This window comes from Xyrauchen texanus, chromosome 37 (assembly GCF_025860055.1).
Source record: "Xyrauchen texanus isolate HMW12.3.18 chromosome 37, RBS_HiC_50CHRs, whole genome shotgun sequence".
In the NCBI taxonomy this organism is placed as follows: Eukaryota; Metazoa; Chordata; class Actinopteri; order Cypriniformes; family Catostomidae; genus Xyrauchen; species Xyrauchen texanus.
The window spans coordinates 28425167-28445827 of record NC_068312.1 but is presented as its reverse complement, the minus strand read 5'-3'; the positions used below and the strand labels follow the sequence as shown (position 1 = coordinate 28445827).

General features: G+C 36.9%; 1 protein-coding gene across 2 annotated transcripts in view; it reads right to left on the bottom strand.

Annotated features, from left to right (window-relative positions):
* Positions 1–2184: 2184 nt before the first annotated feature.
* Positions 2185–20661, bottom strand: part of rnf220b (ring finger protein 220b) — a 43939-nt gene continuing 25462 nt past the window's right edge. Inside the window, exons 3-16 of one of the 2 annotated variants that reach the window (XM_052109038.1) lie at positions 18879–19005; positions 16653–16698; positions 16476–16568; positions 15357–15399; positions 14836–14931; positions 13826–13869; positions 13011–13122; positions 12005–12095; positions 10852–10938; positions 10712–10764; positions 10494–10578; positions 7897–8005; positions 4381–4455; positions 2185–4206 (exon numbers count right to left, since the gene is read on the bottom strand). In XM_052109038.1, the coding sequence (XP_051964998.1) occupies positions 4135–4206; positions 4381–4455; positions 7897–8005; positions 10494–10578; positions 10712–10764; positions 10852–10938; positions 12005–12095; positions 13011–13122; positions 13826–13869; positions 14836–14931; positions 15357–15399; positions 16476–16568; positions 16653–16698; positions 18879–19005 (1133 nt within the window). In that variant the 3' untranslated portion in view covers positions 2185–4134. The remainder of the gene's footprint in view (positions 4207–4380; positions 4456–7896; positions 8006–10493; positions 10579–10711; positions 10765–10851; positions 10939–12004; positions 12096–13010; positions 13123–13825; positions 13870–14835; positions 14932–15356; positions 15400–16475; positions 16569–16652; positions 16699–18878; positions 19006–20661) is intronic. The other variant, XM_052109039.1, reaches the window with a different exon arrangement.

Genomic DNA, 20661 nt, shown 5'->3' with positions numbered 1-20661 from the left:
TAAGGACTGTGGACCATGCCTTGTAATAGAGAGTGGAAGTAAGTAAAATAAAAAAGACAACCCTTTTGAGCTTTTTTACACCTAAAGAAACTTCAAACTTTATTTTCTTTTTGCATATTTATAAAAACACATACAACCCTGAAAGTCTCCCCTTGAAAATGTGAAATGTGTGGATGATTTTCCAAGCGAGCTCAAAACAGACACTAAATTGTATTTTTTAAAAGCTTTATTGGAGATTCTCTGTCTTTCAGAATAACTAAGCAAAGGATTGCATTTTGAAGACCAGAATAACTTGTTCCTCTAAAGTGCAATTAAAATGTCTTCATGAAGTCAAGTTAGCCCATGAAGAGGGATTAGCCAGCATAAGCTAAATTGAATGACAAAGGCCTAGTGACCATTTGGGGGGTCTCTGACAAATATTATATATATATAAGGTGGACACACCCTCTGATCCAGATATACACAAAAGTTAATATACAGTAAATATTCAGCTGTTCACTAACAGTTTGCATAATCATGTTGTGGTTTAACTGTTTATTATATTAAATATTTCAATAATGAACTTGAGACCTGATAACCGTAATATTTTGATTATGAACACTGCCTCATCTTTGTTGAGATTATATTAAGCATGTTTACTGTGGTAGACATTTTGAAGTGTCAAATGCCAAACTCACCATAAAATTTCTGATCTATCAACTAAGGAATTAAAAAAAGAGACATAATTATAATTTTTTATAGTTATCATAAATAGTATATAATAATATAAACAATATAATATTGTAAAATTGGAGACACAATAAATTAACACTAAATCTGATTTTCTCTCAATGAAAGGAAAACCAAATGATGTGAACCTTAGATTAAAGACAAACAAAATTAATATGCTTTTAATTTTCCAAGAAAACAAAACCATTTTGATTACTACATACATATATTACATTTTGTAATATATGTTTTAGGGTTGCCCCCCTAATAATCAACCCCCCCAAGCAACTCTAAAAATATGGGTCTTACCTTATCTCTGCTGTGCAGTTTAGACTGTGTGTGTGTTTGTGTAACACTGACTTACAGCTACAGATTACTGCCAGCAACAATTACCACATCCTCCATTCAATCTGAGCCAATCAAATTGCAGGTCTTGTGTATCTGTTGTTATGACAAAGATAAGAGGTTAACCACCATACTGAAAAAATAAGGTTCTTTAAAAGTTTAGTGTTTTTTCTTGAGCAACAATGGTGGAAATGTCCAGTAGCTTTTTTTATTTATTTTATTGTGCCTTACAAAACAAAAAAAAGCATGCCAACTAGACCTTGCCCTACCAATCAATACCCAAGATTGCAATATATTTTAAGACATGAAATCTTATATCTAAATCAGACAAAACAAATTATATCATAATACATTGACATTTTCTTTTCTTTTTTTTTTTTTAACCATAGACTGAAAATGTTGCACTGAATGAATTGAAATCTGGATCTTCTCAAAGCACCCATTAGTGGCCAATTTAAACTGGGCATTTCTGCACTCCGTTTTTCCATGATATCCTTTCCAAAACATTAACTCCAAAAATGTCATTATCTGAGGTTACTGGAAGCATAAATATACAAAAACAGAGAACATTTTTGTTGCATACATTATTTTATAGGTGAAAATCTCACATAAGTAGTGCTCTGTGGGAAGAGGACTATGGCATGTAAATGTCCTGCATTAGGAGCAGGATTGAGTGTCACCTTGAACTGGAAAGTGCTGGGCTAATCCAGCACTGACCTAAATACACAGACAAATGTCTGTATATTTCCGCTAATTAGAGAGATGTCTGATCATCAACCTCAGACATCCTTTTATGAGGTCATTCATTAAAAGTATAGCTTTAGAATGGTTGAGGCGAACTGGCCTGGTGGTGTTAAGATTCTTAACAGCAATGTGATAAACAGACTGCGGGGTATGAGCAACTGTTAAGGTTAAGATTAAACATGATTTACCTTCCAAAAGGTCCAGATCCACATTTAAGTCCAACCCAGTTATGGTGTATTGGTGCTGACTGATGAGTTTAATGTTCAATAGATAATTTTAGGGTGCAACAACTACAACAAAAAATCTTTGTTAGACAACAAATTTAGTTTATTTTGTCAAAGAAAAACAGACATTACATTATACATTATCATAAAACAAAGCTGGTTGTATGTTTCAATCTTAGATAACTTTCAAAAGTGCTTTACGATCTTGTTGTAACTTGACTAGACGGTAACAAACTATTGCTATAATGCCACAGAAGGAAATCGAATTCCTCTTCTGTTAGTGTTGTAGTTAATTCAAGTCACGAATGCATTAGCCTTCAGTGTTAGGAGACGTTTGTTCTGATTGGCAGTGGAGAGAAGTAAGGAAGACTAAGCATACCGCATCCATATCCTGCATTAAGAATCAACATTACCTGCTAGCCAGAGCTAAAAATGTAGAAAATATACAGGGAAGTACTTTAAGTCAGAGTATCTGTTAGTAACAAAAACTGTTTAATTCATTGACTCTTTCAATCTGCAAACCTTAGTGAAATGGCTTTAACATTTGGCATCATTCTTAAAGCCCAGGTATGTTTATGCGTGTTCCGGATCAGCTGGAGCCTGGTCGACCGCGTTGCTTTTGTGAGTATACTATTCTGACCATATCACGAGCGAATATGAACGCATATGACGCATGCCTACTACAACTTCTTTGATACTCTTTAGCAGAGTTAAGGCTCTTACACTTCGTTTTTGCGTGTTCCGGATCGCCTCGCGCGTGGTCGACCGCGTTACCTTTCTGAGTTTCCCAAAGTCCTTCTGATAGGGAAGCCAACAAGGTTAGAATAGATTAGAGTAACGCGGCAGTTACATAGACATTCTATGGTGGTAGAGGCCGTTTTTTTATTTGATGTCTAAAGAGGAGATGCTTCAGAACGTTGAATAAACTGCTTTTGTGAGGAAACGGCTCATCATTTAATGAATTAACCGCCTGTCCGCTAATGCTAACAAGTTTAACCTAAACAATAATTTTGGAGTGAACTATGTGTGGAGTTTACAATGATCAAATTGCTGTTTTATAACAGAAGTCACAGACGATTTTACGACCGGAAGGTGTCAGTTTACGGCTCTCTCCAGTAATTTGTATAGCATCAGCAAACTGTCCTAAAATGCTAGTTGACCGTTACGCTTTCTCCAATGATAGAACCTTGAAGGTTGTTATCTCAGTAGGCTACTGATATCTGATGACCGCGTGTGCAAGTCTACAAAATCATGCCGGCGCGTGGTCAAGCTGCGCGGACTGCATCATGCTGACATTTCCATCACGCATACTGTGCGCAGAGCGATCAGCAATGCTAACGCGCCAAGTATACTTTGAACTAGTCTCCTGTCTCTGTAATTGTAAGCATGCTTGGGATAAGAGTGACAGAAAGTGGGATCATGAGACAAAAAAATAACTTCTTCTTTTTTTTTTTTTTAAATGCATAAGATAAACAATTACACGATATTACACATAGTACATCACCTCAAAAGTATCGTAAGAGAATGTATCTTAAACCGTATTTAAAAGATCCCATTAAGTTATAGTTCTTAAGGTGGAAACTATTAAATTACAGTATGAACAATAAATGTACCCGATTCAATATTCAGTTTATGAATGATTAAAAGGCTAACTCTTTACCGTTTAAGATATCAACACCACTAGATCCAATTAAAAAAAAAAAACTCTTCAGTGTTTGCTGTAAACATTCACAAAACTATTGGACAGATTGCTTTAGATCTTTCTCTAGGAGAATAACTTAAATACAATATTTTATTCATGATCAAAAATATTCTATACATAGAAACACCATTTTGTGATCAATTTACCATCCTTACAATATTGTTACAGCATGATATTTGTGAAAATGTATACCATAAAACTTTACCATTTCATCAAGAAATGAAAACTGGACACACAGTGGTGTTCACCTAACTGGGTTGCATTCCAACAGGAACATATATAATGCCAGCATTCATTCCCCTGTAGGGCACAATGTCCTCTAAGCTTTGCATTGGCCCAGGAAGGGTTCTGCTCAGTAAAATTGATCAGTTTGTGTGGAGTGCAAACAGGCAGATGACAGGCCAGCTATAATCACAAATACACTCGTCTTAGGTCACCAGGTGAGGTGATAGTGTTGCACTGTGGACACAGTTTCTTTGCTCCCTGTGAGAAACAGGAAAGAATAAAACAGTTAAGTTAAAATTTAAAGACAATAATCGTCTCTTATATTTTGTTTATTTCTTAATTTACTTCATTACAAATTAACAAACATACTGTGGTTCACATTTGCTGAAAATCTTTTGTTACTGTATACAGATTTATGATACACGTTCTCACCAGAGTGCGAAGCCAGCATTCTTCACAATGGACATGCCAGCACTGGATGGAGGTGAGCGGTACTGTGTAGGAATCCTAAAGAGAAAAAAAAATGCATATTTGCTTTTACATATTTCCTTAGACTCTTGGTACTCTACAGTATATGAACTCAAGAAAATTAGATATATAAAGATCAAATATTTAAAGGAATATTCCAGGTTAAATCAAGTTAAGCTCAATCGACAGCATTTGTGGCATATTCCTATTATGGAATTTTGAAAATTACCTTTCATGTAGTGTGTAACATAGATTTAAGTGAACAAAAACATCCTGCAAAGTTTTATATATGAAAGTTCACTGTAAAAAAAGTTATTGTCTCTCAAAAGTAGGAGTCCACTCTTGAGTCAATTTAATGAATCCTTTTTCCAATGAGTCATTTTCCTTTTCGTTGTGGCGTCAAGATGAAAAATGATCAAATTGGCCGTGCCCACTCATTGCGCACGCAGACACCAGGGAAAACTTGAAAACATCATGTCAACAACAAGACGCTGTGTTCTGAAGTGCATATCAAAAGCGACCTTTTTTTCACTGTCCAGGGACGAGCATGTGAAGAATCAGTGGTTAGAGTTTGTATTTACAACTATACCACACAAGTATAGCCCGAACCTTGTGCTGTGTTTGCGTCATTGTAATGACGATTGCTTTACGAACATGAATGCTTTCAAGTGTGGATTCGCGAGCCGGTTGATACTGAAGGAAGGTTCAGTACCAAGTTTATTTGGATCAGCTTCCTCCTCCGAATCACAACCTGTAAGTATTATTAATAATTGTTGCTTTTATGTGTTTTTTAGCATGCTTAATAAGTATTTGTGTGTGTTGTGTAAGTTAAGCTCAGCGCAGCTTCTAGGTCTCCAATGTCAATTTTTTTGAAATATGTGAAATGTTTGTCGATGTTATTGGAGTTGTCATAAAGAATAGAGCAATAACTTGTAGTAATGCAGTGCTTTACCAATATGTTTATGCGTTGGGCTAAAGCAAACAATAACTGATTGGGTGTTTACCACCGAACTTTGGGCTATGATCGCTAACATAAATCAACTCAAATTCCTTCTCTGATTTTGATTTTTTTACTACAAAGCGGTGATGGGCATTCCGTTTCCGACAATCTCTGCACAGAGTACACCAATCACAACTGACTGGGTCATCTGGCCAATCACCGCAGATTAGTGTCACGCAAAGGAGGGGTTTGGAAAAATGAGTCGTTGAACGAATCATTTGGGAGTCGGTGAGCAAATCAGGTAAACATAAATGCATATTATAAGACAACAAATGTGTTTTTTGTCATTGCATGCATGTAAAACTGTTGTTGGGGACTCCCAAAATAATATTAGGAACATTTTAAATGCCATAATAGGTGCCCTTTAAAGTGAGGCATTTACAATGGAAGTGAATGGGGACCATTTTTGAACGTTACATTTTTTTAACATGGTAATTAACATTGTCACAATTACTGTCAATTGAGCTTGACTTGTATTTAACCCGGAACATTTCTTTAAACTAATAACTTTATAATAACAGTAAAATTGTCATTAATAACAAAACATCAAACATACAATCAAAAAAGCAATACACCACATTAACCACATTTAGAAATAAAATTGGAAATATTAAATATTTGTATTTTTTTATATTCTTCAAATATCACTTCATAGAGCCCCTGCAGCAACTTAATGAACCCACAGGGTCCATGGACACCTGGTTGAAAATCCTTGGCTTAATGAAAGCGTTAACAACTAAACATTTCTGCCGAGGAAAATCCTGCATATAACAAGCACTGAGCAACACTTGTCCATGTTACACATATTAGGCTTACTTTTTACTACAATACAGTGAATTGCTATAGTAATAACAACAATGATGTAATTAAGAGCAGGTCCACAAAATAACATATAAAAACCATGTACTTCCACTGTACTGTACAGGTACTTTTTGTTCCCAGAGGAACAAAACACATAAATATACTTTTAAAGGTACATAATAAGTCCTTAGGGTAAAATGAAGTACCGAAAACTAGTTTTAAATAATCTTTATAAATGAGTTATAACTAAAAAGAGGTACAATATAGTCAGATTTAAGGGTACCACCCCAGTGATGGCACATGCACCAAAAAAGGTACAGTTTTGTACTTTTTTTTTCTAAGCACCCTTGGCATTTCTGATTGTCCACAGTATACACAAAATTGTATACATTTTAATAGGGCAAAAAATGTGGGGACACATCTTGGATGAAAATTTAAACAGAAACTGTTACTTCAAAATCAGTTAACAGAAACACTCACGGGGAGAAAAAGCATTGTTTATGTTGAGAATTAAAGTCCACATCCCCAAGAATGAAGTGATCACTCTCTTGGTCATTAGTGCATTAATGAAGAGCGTTTTTCCAGTGCTCCGATAAAGTGCTTTTATATGTCATAGCCATTACTGTCAAGTCTGATGTGACATCAAAGAAGCATAAAGGCACAATTTAAGTAGTCCATATGACTTGTGCATCATATTGAAAGTCTCTTGAAGCCATACAATAGTTTTTTAATCACAAAGGATGCGTTTATTAAGTAAATAGTCTGCATGTGCAGCGTGCTTCAGAGAAAGAGCGCTGCTCTGTTGTTGACACATTCATTGCAGCACAGAAGAACTACTGTTTTAGGAGTACACACAGCATCTTAAAGATCTTCCTGAAATATTCTGCAAAAATAAAAGCCAGATGGTTTTAAAGTTGAGTAATTACAACTGAAATTGTATTATTGTATAATATAACTTAATTATTGTTGTTATTATTTTTTAATAATTATTTTTTTAAATTAACACAAAAGAGATCTGTTAAAGAATCCATTCCAGGTCCACATACAATGTGGTAAAAAACAAAGTGCCAATAGAACTGGCATCATGTTCACTGAAGATTTTCACAGGAATTACTGTTAATTTTGCTGCTGCATTATTCAGTAGAATAGTTTACAATAAAGGTTTTCTTAATAGGCTACAAATTTTGTATGTAATTCTTCTGTCTACTCTATTTTATAATTAAATGTTTAGTTACAGAAAAAGTGTTTTTGGACTGTGGAGTGGTGGTGTAGTGGTCTTAAGTACTAAACTGTTAAGCAGAAGGTTGTCGGTTCAATCCCCACAGCCACCACCATTGTGTCTTTGAGCAAGTCACTTAACTCCAGATTGCTCCGGGGGGATTGTCCCTGTAATAAGGGCACTGTAAGTCGCTTTGGATAAAAGCGTCTGCCAAATGCATAAATGTAAATGTACCTCTAATAATAACATTTAGAATTTGTTAAATTATTCCAAACAAAGTCTAAATTAAAGTAATTATTAAAATATTTTGCCCCAGTGTGTTCCGAATTTTTTTTCGGCTAAGAATTTTCATTTCGGTGCATCACTACACATTACATGTAAATGTGTGTAGGGACACTCATTTCTCTTGGATTAGGTTTACCCTTAAGCTCAGACATTTAAACAGCAAGGCCAAGCTTACCATGCAGATGAGACACTTGAATCTGTCCCCTCGCGTGAGCTGCTTCTCCAAATCTCTGATCCGTGTTTTTAGGGCCTCCAGCGTGCTGAGGGAGGGGTCATCCCATACTCTAAACCAAACAAAGAAGAAACCCATCATAGATTGATTACAGAGTCACAGGGCTCTGTTGCTGAAGGCCACATGTTATGAATTCTAAATTACACATGAACAGTAATCACAAGACAGATTGCATCATTAAACGAGGTGCATTCAGTAATACATGTGTGTGCGCATCCTTAAATTGTCAAATTTGATGAACAAAAAAACAACAAGGAGTACACACTGCATACATGTACAGTATGTTCATGTTCGAGATGTAAATCTTGCCTTGTTTGCCTATAGAGGGATATCAGAAATCAAGAAAAATAAAGATCCTACAAAAATGAGTATGAACTTTATGCAATGAACCATCTTTTGTTAGGAAAAAGTACAGCATACATTTTTTTTATAAAATCAGAACAAGCATGGGCCAGGGTCAGAGCTTAACTGGGATCTAGGCAAAAAAGCAACCAAAGCTGACAAAAATGCCCCACATATTTAAAATGCTGTGAATTCCTGTTCTTTTTTTTTTTTTTTTATCTGTTCATATACGTCAACATTTATAACCACATATTAAGGATTGATTTGTAGCTGTTAGATATCAGCATTACGTCTCAGAGGCAAATGTTGTTGAATGTGTTGCTAACATGAAATGGCTTTTAATTAACTAAAAACTCCTAAAAAATCTGAATTTGAAGAAAACACTCCCAACAACTCTTAAATTTCAAACAGCAATCATATCGTAATCTCCTGTAATAGTAGACAATAGAGAGGTATAAAATCGAGCATACTGTAGCTTCCAGAGGGTGATTTAAAAGGCATTCTAGCAGAGCGTTTAATTTGATGTTAAATAGATTTTATTGGTAGCAGCCATAATTGTAAATAATATATTTCAATTGATTTTAAATCTAAATGATGACAGGCTGTGGGTTTTTAAAGGTAAGAGAAAATATGCCTTCATCAGAGATAACAAAAATCCTCCTGAAAATCAGTTCCACATCGTCCCTTAATAAAATAAATGTTCGCACCGGTGTGGACAAACACGGCAGAGGATAGGAAAACTGGATAGACCCCTGTAGCGTCATTTGCCACCGCAAGTGAGGGACGGAGGTGTCACCACAGTGTGCAAACATTGTCTCGGTGTAATTGCTTTATTAGCTTGTCCACACAGGGCCGGGCGGCGAGCGCCCCGCGGGAGACTGTCATTTGTCAGGAATGGTTGTCCTTCTTGCCTCACTAACCTGTCCTTACTCGAGTGTTTCCACTTCACCACAATTAAATAACACTTGCTCAGAGCCCCCTAATCCCTGACAGGAACATGGTCAACGCAGCAGCATTTAATCAGCTCCCAGGAATTGAACTATGACAGCAGGAGGTTTAAGTGATCCATCAAATATGCCTCATGTAATAGCTGCCAAATATAAGCATAATGAATGCTTTTTTTTCCCTCTTGCAACTGTCTGGAGGAAATATAAAATAACTGGCCTGATTCTCAGGCTAGATACCCATTGGAGAGGTGATGGAGAGCAAATAACTGCTCCAAACCAGAAATGTTACAGATGTACATGGTTAAAATATATACAAATTATTGAGGTTAGTGTCCAACCAAAATAGCAGTTTAAAATAGAATTATTGACATTATTTACTTTCTTAATGCATATTCCTGGTCTTATTGTGAATTATTAATCAGTGCACATTAATCCAAATAAATATTTTTTTTGATCTTTGATAAAAATGCAATCATCTTTACTGTTCAACTTAAGAAGAGGGGCATTCTTTGTTATTGTAATGGTGATGATGCAATCTCTCTAACATGTGGGTGGACATGCACATATGTACAAATCATTGCAAGTAAAAATTGGAATAATTTAAAAAAGTATTTCATGGTTTCTCTGTGACTCTGACTGATAAATGAATCAATCAATCTGATTAATGACACACTCCAAAACCAATGACACACACGCTTCAGTTAACCTGCCAAAATGTAGCCCCACTGAGAAAGAACTGATTTGTGACATTGTTATTGAATGGGTCAGCTATGTATAATTCCTCATGTGTCCTATGTGGAAACATGACCCCAGCTGCATGTTTAGTAATGCATACAAATCTGTCCCAGTACACAAGGAAAGACAACAGGGTTTAAAAAGTGCTGCATCATGATCTTTTAAACATTTCTTCCAAGAACATGGCAGAGATGCAGAGAAGGCTTGGTGGTTGCACCTGAATCAGGAAATTATTGGGCAAAGAGAGTGGAAAGGGTTCAGCTCACAACACAGGGCAGATACCAATCTACCTATCCTAGATTAATGTGTCAGGAAACCATGTGTAAACCACTAGGCCACAGCTCTAATAGTATTTGTGTTTTTTATGTGAGGTGGTATTTATGAATTATTTCAGTCACAATAACTAAGCTGTGGTTAATCTGTGGCACATATCAATTCTATGATGAACACAATTTTTGTAACGTATACACAATAAAGCATTCAAAACGGAGTGTGTTTGTGTTAAGATACACTTACATTTCAAACTCGCTGTTATTGCAGGTTCTTGGAGATGTTGTGCTTGTGTTGTTGTCAAACTCTCCATTACTTGTAGTTGGAGTTTCTACAAACACAAAAAAATGCAATTAATGCATTAACACAAGCTAAAAGAGTTAGCTCTACATACTGTAGCCAAAAACAGAATATGTAAAAAAATAAAATAAAATAAAACACACTTAAAACAATCCAAGGCTCACCTGTGTTTGCCAACTTGGTTCGATCTGGAGATAATCTTCTGGTTGTCTCCCCACTTAAAAAAAAATGGTTTACAGAAATTAAAAAGGTACTTTATATAGGACTCCTAATAAAAGTGGGCTTTTTGTGTCTGTTCATATACTTTAAAACATCTCCTCTCTGCGCCTGTCTCTCCTCTGAATCTCTGGGTTCATTTCCTGAACAGGGAATCACATCTGCCTCTGTGTATCTGAGACAATTTGCTTAGGAAACAGCGCTTATCAATAGAAAGCAGTGGTGGCCCTTGCATTTTAAGTCTAGGCCTTCAGTGCGATTCATGCTATTAAGAAAACAGTTTCACAAAGAATAAGACACCGTCATACATTACGTGGCAGTCAACTAATAATACCAATTTACATTTTAAAAACACATCCACGCATGACAGTCAGAACCAAGGAGGTCTAATACGAAGAAAAAGTTCTCTAATATTTGAGATTGAAATGTTGCTTGCAATAGATTTTGTTTCGTGAGGTTACACTGTTACTTTTCAAAACTTGATCCGACACTGAATGCCCAAGCAGCCTAATTTACACTTAGAAAACTCCTGATGTTGCTGTAACAATGCAACAAGAACGTACCAATTTACTTGAAGTGAAAATCAGTCCTCCTTTCCTGTTTTATGAATCAATCACAAGATCATGAAGAACATCTCAGGTTTTTAAATCCATGAGGATCTCTTTCTCAACGGCAATAACAGCAGTGATGACAGCCGACTCGTTAGCAAGATCTCACGCTCTTCGCTTTCAAATTACATATATCACTTAAAGTGTGATTGTGTCACTCAAGACCAGCTAGAAGGCCTGGACTGGGACATATCCTAAAGACCATACCCACCAAGAACAAATAAATCAATCTGATTGGCTGATGAATCTGACAATCTGACTTTAGATGCCTATTCACTGCACTGTTGAGGGATTCTGCAGAAATTCTGAAGGCCTGACGGGGAGGAGCTCAGAATCACGCGCTGCTTCGGCTAAGGAGCATGGCTTCGGGCATACGATTTGTGAAAAAGTTGTCACGCTTTTCTTGTAAGCATTGAGGAATGAATTCTGATTGGATACATTTTTTTTCTCATTGCAAAAATGTCAATGAGAAGAGATGAAAAAATATTTATATATTAGGCATGTTATGCCAGAAGAAAAGTATTTTCTGGCCCTGAGAAATCAACACTGTAAGAAAGGCTTAACCCGTGTAACATTCATACAAACAAAAGCTGTGCCGTAAACTGTGTTGACTGATAGCATGAATAAGGATACTGGGCTTTTCCATACTCCAAAGTATCATCACCATCCACGTCCAGATCTGCATCACTGTCTTGGTGCTCTTTGAATGTACTGCTCACCAAACCTGAAGACAGAGAACAGCAAAAGTTCAATATCAGAGTTAAACCTGGGGGCAGTTATTGAGTGATATTGGCATGTCAAATTCAAAGCCTTAAAAGTGTTTATGCAGAACTAGAGCACAAAGACTGTGCAAAAGGTGTCAAAATAGATGGAGTGTGCATTCATTGTGTTAGAGTTACATACTGAAAAATTAGTTAGAGATGTAAGTTGTCATAATGTGCTAAAAAACACAAGTATTTACACCGATCAACCACAACATTAAAACCACCTGCCTAATATTGTGTAGGTCCCCCCTCGGGCTGCACAAACAGCACCAACAGGCTGCAGTCCAGTGCATAAAAGAATGCAGATATGGGTCAGGAGCTTCAGTTAATGTTCACATCAACCATTAGAATGGGGAAAAAATGTGATCTCAGTCATTTGGAGTGCGGCATGATTGTTGGTGCCAGATGGGCTGGTTTGAGTATTTCTGTAACTGCTGATCTCCTGAGATTTTAATGCACAACAGTAAAAAAAAATAAAAAATCTAGTGAGCGGCAGTTCTGTGGATGGAAACACCTTGTTGATGAGAGAGGTCAACAGAGAATGTCCAGACTGGTTCAAACTGACAAAGTCTACGTGTGTGGAGGCTTCAAGCTCCCAAGCCCCACCGAGAGTGTGAACCACACATTATAGAGACCACGAGAAGGCTACCCCATGTGACTCTATCCTCCCTAGCAACCTGGCCAATTTGGTTGCTTTTAATAGACCTGGCTGGAGTCACTCAGCACACCCTGGTTTCGAACTCGCAACGCCAAGGGTGGTTGTCATCTTCTTTACTCGCTGAGCTACCCAGGCCCCTCAGCTTGATTTTTAGTGATGTATTTCGGTAGTTGCAGTGTGGTTTAATTACTGTGTAGGGTTTGTGTGTGTTCTGTACCTCTGAAGCCTCTGAGAACAGAAACCATCTGTATTCTTCTCTGTTCAGCCCATTCAAACTCACTGCCGGCTGACACCACAGAGCCATCTTCAGTAACACACATGCCGTCTCTCTGTAAAAAACACACGCACACACATATATAATGATGTGCACACACACATCATTATACAGTATCTTGTAAAAATGTCCCTACAAGCCTTGAGACACCGTTTTCATTTGCTACCTACCCTAAAGGCCCTCTTCATGATAGACCATAAAAAACAGCAAAAAATAAAAACAAACAGACATTTCACATGCAGGTTCAAAGTTTGTATGGTCCTTCCGGCCCTTCTATCACCCACATCTACCTGTCTTATACATCCTACGACTGACAGAGCTGAACAAGACAGCTGCCTGAACAAACAGCATGTCTCATACCACCTGTCAGTCAAAAACAGACATCACAAACAGCATGTCAGTGGAAAACCGGTCTAGGGGGGCTACAGACACAGAGGTTCACAGTGGGCAGAAAAATGGAAGTGCATGGTAACTGAGGCAAACATTTTACCCAGCATCATTGTTTGTATATCACAGAAGAAGAAAAACAAAGTAATACAGCTTGGATTAACATGACGTTAAGTGAATAATGACCACATTTTAATTTTTGGGTGACCTATCCCTTTAAGATTTTTCTTCAAGAATTAAGGGGCATAGCCAAAACTGTTAATTAGAAGAGGGTATCCACTGTCCACATGCTTTTGTCGATGTAGTGAAGGTTCAATGGATTCTCACTGAGACCTGAAGTACACAACGACTAAGCAGCAAAGCCATCATACCTGGTCCTCCTCCGCTTTACGTCTTTTAAATTTCCCGATGCGTGCTGTTGAAAAAAAAGCAGGGAAATTTATGTAAACAATAACAAAAAAACAGCTGCTCTGCACAAATAGAATTGTGTTGCTGCTTTATGACACTGTTTGAATTAAGTTTGTTCTTATCTAAGAATACGAAACATAAATCAAGTTTTTGATTTGATTTTTCTCTAGTGGCAGTTTTATGATGGAAAATCGTGAAACAGATAATGATGCAAAACACCAGAGCGGGACAGAAACAGGTCAGAGACATATGATCTCAGCCTGATATAAAATGATAAGACAGAAAGACCTCTATCTCCAGAAAAACAACAATGAATAAATAGCAAGGGAATTGAATCGATCTGTTTATCTGATTATGAAATAAGGACAAATAAAAGATTTCCAGAGTTCTCTCTGACACACATACAGGAAGTAAATTCAGCACAGTGGAACAGAATCCACCACTCCATTAAAATCTCTATGTTTTTTGCTGAGCTGCTAATGGTTTTAAGGGACATTAGACTTTAGGAGCCTCAGCTCATAATAGAGTCAAAGAGGACAGTAGAAACAGAGCAGGTCCCCTAACAATCACAGGGAAGTTGACCATAACACACGAGATGATCATTAATTAGAAAGCGAATATGATCAATTAGATGTAACCAAACCTCCAGTGCAACTTTTTTTATTTTAATGAAACAACATAAAGATTAACAGTCCTGATAAATTACTGAAGTTTCAATGTGATAGAGTTCCAATCTTTTGAGTACAAAGATTCTATACTATGTAGCACCAGTACAATTTTAACCATCCTATAATTCTAGAGTTAATTTCTCTTTAAATTATTATTTTTAATCAATGCTGATAAATTTTCTGGAATATTAGATGAGTTAAAAATCTCATAGTTGTTCACATGAAAAAATGAATGATCTAAAGAAATAATCAAAGTCTTGGTACTGTATTTGCTGTTGTGTACATTATGTGATGGAACTGCTTACCAGACAATGGGCAGGAAGATACATGTGGGAATCCATAGTCATTAATAGATTTCACTTTCTGTTTGGCGTAGCACCTGCACCAGCAGAGCTCCTTAACTGTTAACATATCAAAAGGTTAAAGGTCAATAGTCCTTTGCTAGTAAGGGTGCTAGGTCAAATGTCAGGGATGGTGCTTTAACTATTTGATCTTGATTGTGACTAAAAGTGTGGCTGACTTCGGAATGGCATACTACCATACTAATATTCAAATGTCTACCATATATAGCTATGGTAGAAATAGTATGGGTATTTTGCCATCTGAACGCAGTCGTAATTATTGCTGTTTAAGGACAATTTGTGATACTATGTGAATATATTCCCCTTTTTATACAATTTAGAGACATATTTAATCAAGCTATTTTAATATTTACATATATTTGGTCATATCCAAGCCCCTCTGAAGTCCCAAACAAAAAATTATAATTTAAAATAAAAGAGAGAAATCTATGGATTATTGTAAGATACTGATATTTACAACATACCATTGAGCCTTGTTTGCCTGTTTGTTCGGACTCGCAAAAATGTCTGAAATGAAAAATAGAGGAGGAAAAACTGAAACTTTAATACAGATAATCTCAGTAAAATAGAACTAGAATAATCTTGGAAAAAAGTGAAATCTTAATATTTATAATCTCAGTAAAAATAGAATTAGAAAATTTTCAGAAAAGTGAAATCTCAAAATATATATATAAAATCTCAGTAAAATAGAATGAGAATAATCTCAGTACAACTACTTCAAGAATGAGCCTAAATACTCATCTTGAATTCCAGTAGAGGGCAGCACTATACTAAGGGCTGTCTTCAATAGTAAAGGACATTAGGACAGTTCACCCAAAAATGATTTCATTTACTCACCCGCATGCCATCCCAGTTGTGTATTAATTTCTTTTAGAAGAATATTTCAGCTCTGTATGTCCATACAATGCAAGTGAATGGGTGCCAAAATTTTGATGCTCCAAAAAGCACATAAAGTCATCATAAAGGTAATCCATACGACTCATATGTTTTAATCCATATCTTCAGAAGTGATATGCTAGATGTGGGTGAGAAACAGATCAATATTTAAGTCATATTTTATCATAAAAATGGTTTCCCAGTAGGGGGCAATATGCATGAAGAATGTTAATCAGCAAAAACACAAGGAGACAAAAATGAAATATTGCCACAGCAAGTTTCTCACCCGCACCTGTTATGTCGCTTCTGAAGTCATTGTTTTAACCACTGGAATCTTATGGATTACATTTATGCTGACTTTCTGATTTTTGGAAGTTTTTGGCAGCCACTCACTTGCATTGTATGGACCTTCAGAGCTGAGATATTCTTCTAAAAATATCTTCATTTGAGTTCAGCAGAAGAAAGAAAGTCATGCAAATCTGGGATGAGATGAGAGTAAATGATGAGAGAATTTTCATTTTTTGGGTGATCTATTCCTTTAAACACTTGACTGACATAGAGTCAGGGACAGGATTAGTCCACACTGAAATGAGTTTGATGAAGTTATGAAAGTTGCTCTGATCATCCCTTTATTCCTAATAAGAGAAATATAAGCTAATGCTGTTATTTATTTATGAAATAATGTGCATTGTCTACCCTGTTCTCACCTGGTACCTGTCGGAGTGCACAGCCTCATCAGCAGGACGTGGAGAGGAAGCAGAGGAAGACCCCTCTTTCTTTATGTGGATCGAGAACAGAGACTGAGAGAGACAACAATTATTATTGCCTGTGGAGATAAATAAATTATACATAACAAGTGTTGTGAAGTACACTGGTGTCTGTACCTTAGGCGGACCAGCAGCAAGACAATCCTTTTGAGCCGGACCCATACTATAAATAGCAGATAGCATTATTAACAGAACTCAACTACTCAGCAGAACTATTAGCAGTGAACACATATTTCATCACCACTGCCCCGTTACAAGCGACACTTGCCCTTGCTATAAAAACACTCAAAGGAGACATACTATGAAACCAAGGATTAGGTGGCGAACTGATCTCAAGCAACATTTCCTTCACAGTCAGATAAAAAACAAAAAAGAAGTTGTCTGTACTGGGGTCCTGTACAGCAGGAAGGCTCTAACACACCCTGGGGCCGAGTTCAATTTGACACAATTACTGTCCACAGCTCTGTCACTAAGCAGATTACAGCTATAATTTCTTTATTGGAGAAATCTTTCATGTGTTCAGAGTGGCTAATGTGCCGCACTGCCTTGTCTGATGCTGATGATTTGCTATGCTATGATTTTCACAGGGACTGCCTTGAGCTCGACTGGCTGCGAAATGTCATGAACAATGTAACAGCTTGTAATTTGTGATGTTGCAATGATGGAGGTGACAGAGAGAGGGATGGAGGCATGGTGCAAATGCCCAGAGGGTGAAGATAAATATGCCATCAAGACCTGGAAGCATTTAATATGCCTAAGGAAGGGACAGGCTAAAGGGAGGGGGTGTCAGGGAGTTTATGTACAGTATGTGTGTGTGTGTGTGTGTGTGTGTGTTTGTGAGAGAGATAGAAAGAGTGTTTATAGTCTCAATCTGTCTTAATTCTGCCCTTCCTCCATCTTTGCATCTCTCCTCTTGTCTCGTCTTTTGATCTCTTTACTACAAGTGGCGATGCATTTTCATGAGCCTGGATGAGATTTGAGTCGGAGTGACAGAAAAGCATGCTGACTGTCAGCGCCGGTCGACACAAAGAGGCAGAAACAGTTCAAACAATCAAATCTACCCTCGACTGATTGGCTGATGATTTCAGATTGAACTGGATGGACAGAAAAACAGGAGAAGAGAAAAAAGGCGGAGGCTTAGTGAACAGAGCTGATAGATTATTGATTGTGTCATAGTGTGTATTGATTTTATCATGTTCATTACAATGGAAAATGACAGGTTTCATCTTTCTCCCTACATTCAGTGTTTAATGTCCATTTTCAAGAGGTAGGGGTGATTATCGGGATGTTGGTGGTGAATGATATATTAAAAGAATGCAGAGGAGGTGCAAATATGGGAAACTGTACTCTGTTTTGCAATTTATTTGGAATTTACAGTATGATGGCAATAAAGCACAGACATGAAACACTATGAAGTAAATGGAGCTGCAGACTGCAAGTGATCACTGGTGCAGGAAGGCGCAAATGAAATCTTTACTATTTTGTAATATTTATTACCATTAATATTTGGCTTTTTATTAGACAAATACAGCAGAGAGTAACAGAAAATTATTCAACCTGGTCTCATAGAATAACGTTACTCTCTACCTAAGTTTTTGCTAAATTATTTGTATGTGGCTCCTTGTATGAATTTTGTATATTTCTCACACAATGTTATCTTATGACATCAAAACACTTTTACTATAGCATATGACTTTTAAGGCAACACGTTTAGATATTTTGCATTACATAAAACTACATTTACAAGCTTATTCAAGTGCAATCAAATTGCAAAGTAACTTAACTAATAGAGCATCGCACTTGCAATGTAAAGCACTGGCGTACAAGTCCAAAAAAGTATGCAAATGAACCACAAGTGCTAAAGACGTACCACAGAATGACGTGGTTGCTTCAGCAATTGCGTTTTCCATGTCAAGTTTTCTTTTATGACATTATTGACATAGAGATTAAGGTTTAGGGTAGGGAGGTTGGTTTTGTTGATTTAAATCTAGATTAAAATCAACAACTTTAAAAAAAGAATCTGTATGGGATGATATTTAACCCGCTTGTTTGCGCCACACATTGTTTTCACCTCTGAACTGCTATGATGTGTAATGAACAACGTAATCATATGGCAAAAATGTGACCACAGTCATGTAACTTTCATGAGATCAGGCTGAAAATAATGGGGTTATAGGTGTTAGTATGTGATTGGGACATGTTGTAGGCCGGATTTGAATCTGCATCACCCACTTGAGCACCAAGGTCCAACATGTCTACATTAACCAAACACATTTATAATTACTAAATTAATAAAGAGAAATATGAAAGACTGTTACAGATGAGTGGATATGGAGTAAGTACCTGTGGTGCATCTGCATAAGTCGCTCCATTTCCTGTTCCATGTGTTCTTGCAGCTCTCCTGGCCGCAGCACAGTCTGACAGATTGGACACACTGGAGTCTGAGTGTCATACAGGCCCTTCAATTTACCTGGAGAGACAGGTGAGGGAGGCGCACAAAAAAGACAAATATGAGAATTCCCAAAGCCAGTTGCATTAAATATCTCTATCTGCCTTCATGTCTAGTTTTAGTTAAACATATGAGACTAATAATATTATTCAGTGATTAAAATAATTTACTCAAGGCTGATGCTAACAATTCAGGCAAATCTATTACTCAAATAAAGCTTATCAATACAGTCAGCTACACATGACAGCAGAGAAAAGGCCAGCATTCTCTGTCTCCTTCTACCTCAGCGAACCCATCACAGCCTAACAAGTGACCAAATGAAAGCAAATAAACCTGAATAAAACATGGATTTGTAAGTGCTGCTTGAAGCCATGCCCTTGAGAAAGTGACGGCCGATCCCCCCACGAGTCCCCTCTCTTTTAAAATTTCACTCACACTACAGCTAAAATAAATTCCCCAACAAGTAATAACTGCTTGCTTCTCTGCCTAAAGCCAACCAGGATCAGTAAACAATGAAATCCCTCTGCCAAAATTGAATTTATAACCATACTACCTGCACAGATAACGTCATCCAATAACAAGATGATAAGAGGAATTTGATTTGATTTGATTTTGGGATGAGCATGTCTTTTTTTTCTCTCCTCCTGCTGGAGGGGCTCTGACTTGGGGCCTTTGAGAGAAACACCAAAATTATACACCTAAACATTGAGACTGCCTCCTCTCTAAAAACTGAATGATTTAAATTAAGACACTATTTTTGTAACAGCTTTGATTTAACCAGTCTGTTAGAGAAGAGCATATGTTTTTGGGCAGTAACATTTTTAAAGTGTATTTGTAGAAAACAGAATAACCTATATCTAATTATACAACACGTCTACTGCTAATACAAGAGAGCTGATATAAAGCATAACAGCACTGGGAAGCTTCACTGACAGTCTGTGTATTGTTCAGCAACCCACAACAGTGGATCCTGCTTTGGCTTCCTTTGAAACTATTAATTTGCAGAGCAAATAGTTTAAATAACTGGCCCGTTGCATTTAAAATCAAACTCAAACCTTTTTGTTTAAAGAACTGTTATATGAACACAATATCACTCACTGATATTGTCCATGCTGTTGTACTGAATGTCAGCACAGCTGTGATTACCTACAACCAAATAACAGCTGTGCTGTTGGTGAAAAAAAGTATTGTAAAATTAAGGAGCAAATAGGAAGCTCTTTTATACTCCAGAATGTCACAAGAGAACAGGCAGGTATTCTCAGATAGTCCCCTTCTTTTTTTACAAGTTATAGGATGACTGCACATGCCAACATCCATATGACAACTGCCATCATCATGAAGGGAGATGAATTCTGATATGGCCATGAACTGACCTTTCCAAAATACCATATTTCATACTGGCTTTCTGTTACATTAAGACAATATGTCAGGGGCCTAAAAAAAGACAATACTAGAGGCTTGCATTTCATAGATATGCAAAGGGGTAACCAGTCATATTGCTCAAGGCCAGAACTATGTGGCTCTCTCCATAATTGATTGACATGAACTGTATTGGTTGCAATGAGTTTTCCAACTTTAATAGTTCACATTGGTGATTGGGTGATTCAGATAGCCCAAGACAGATTGTTTAGAACAAACCATTTCTTAAAAGGGATAGTTCACCCAAAAACAAATATT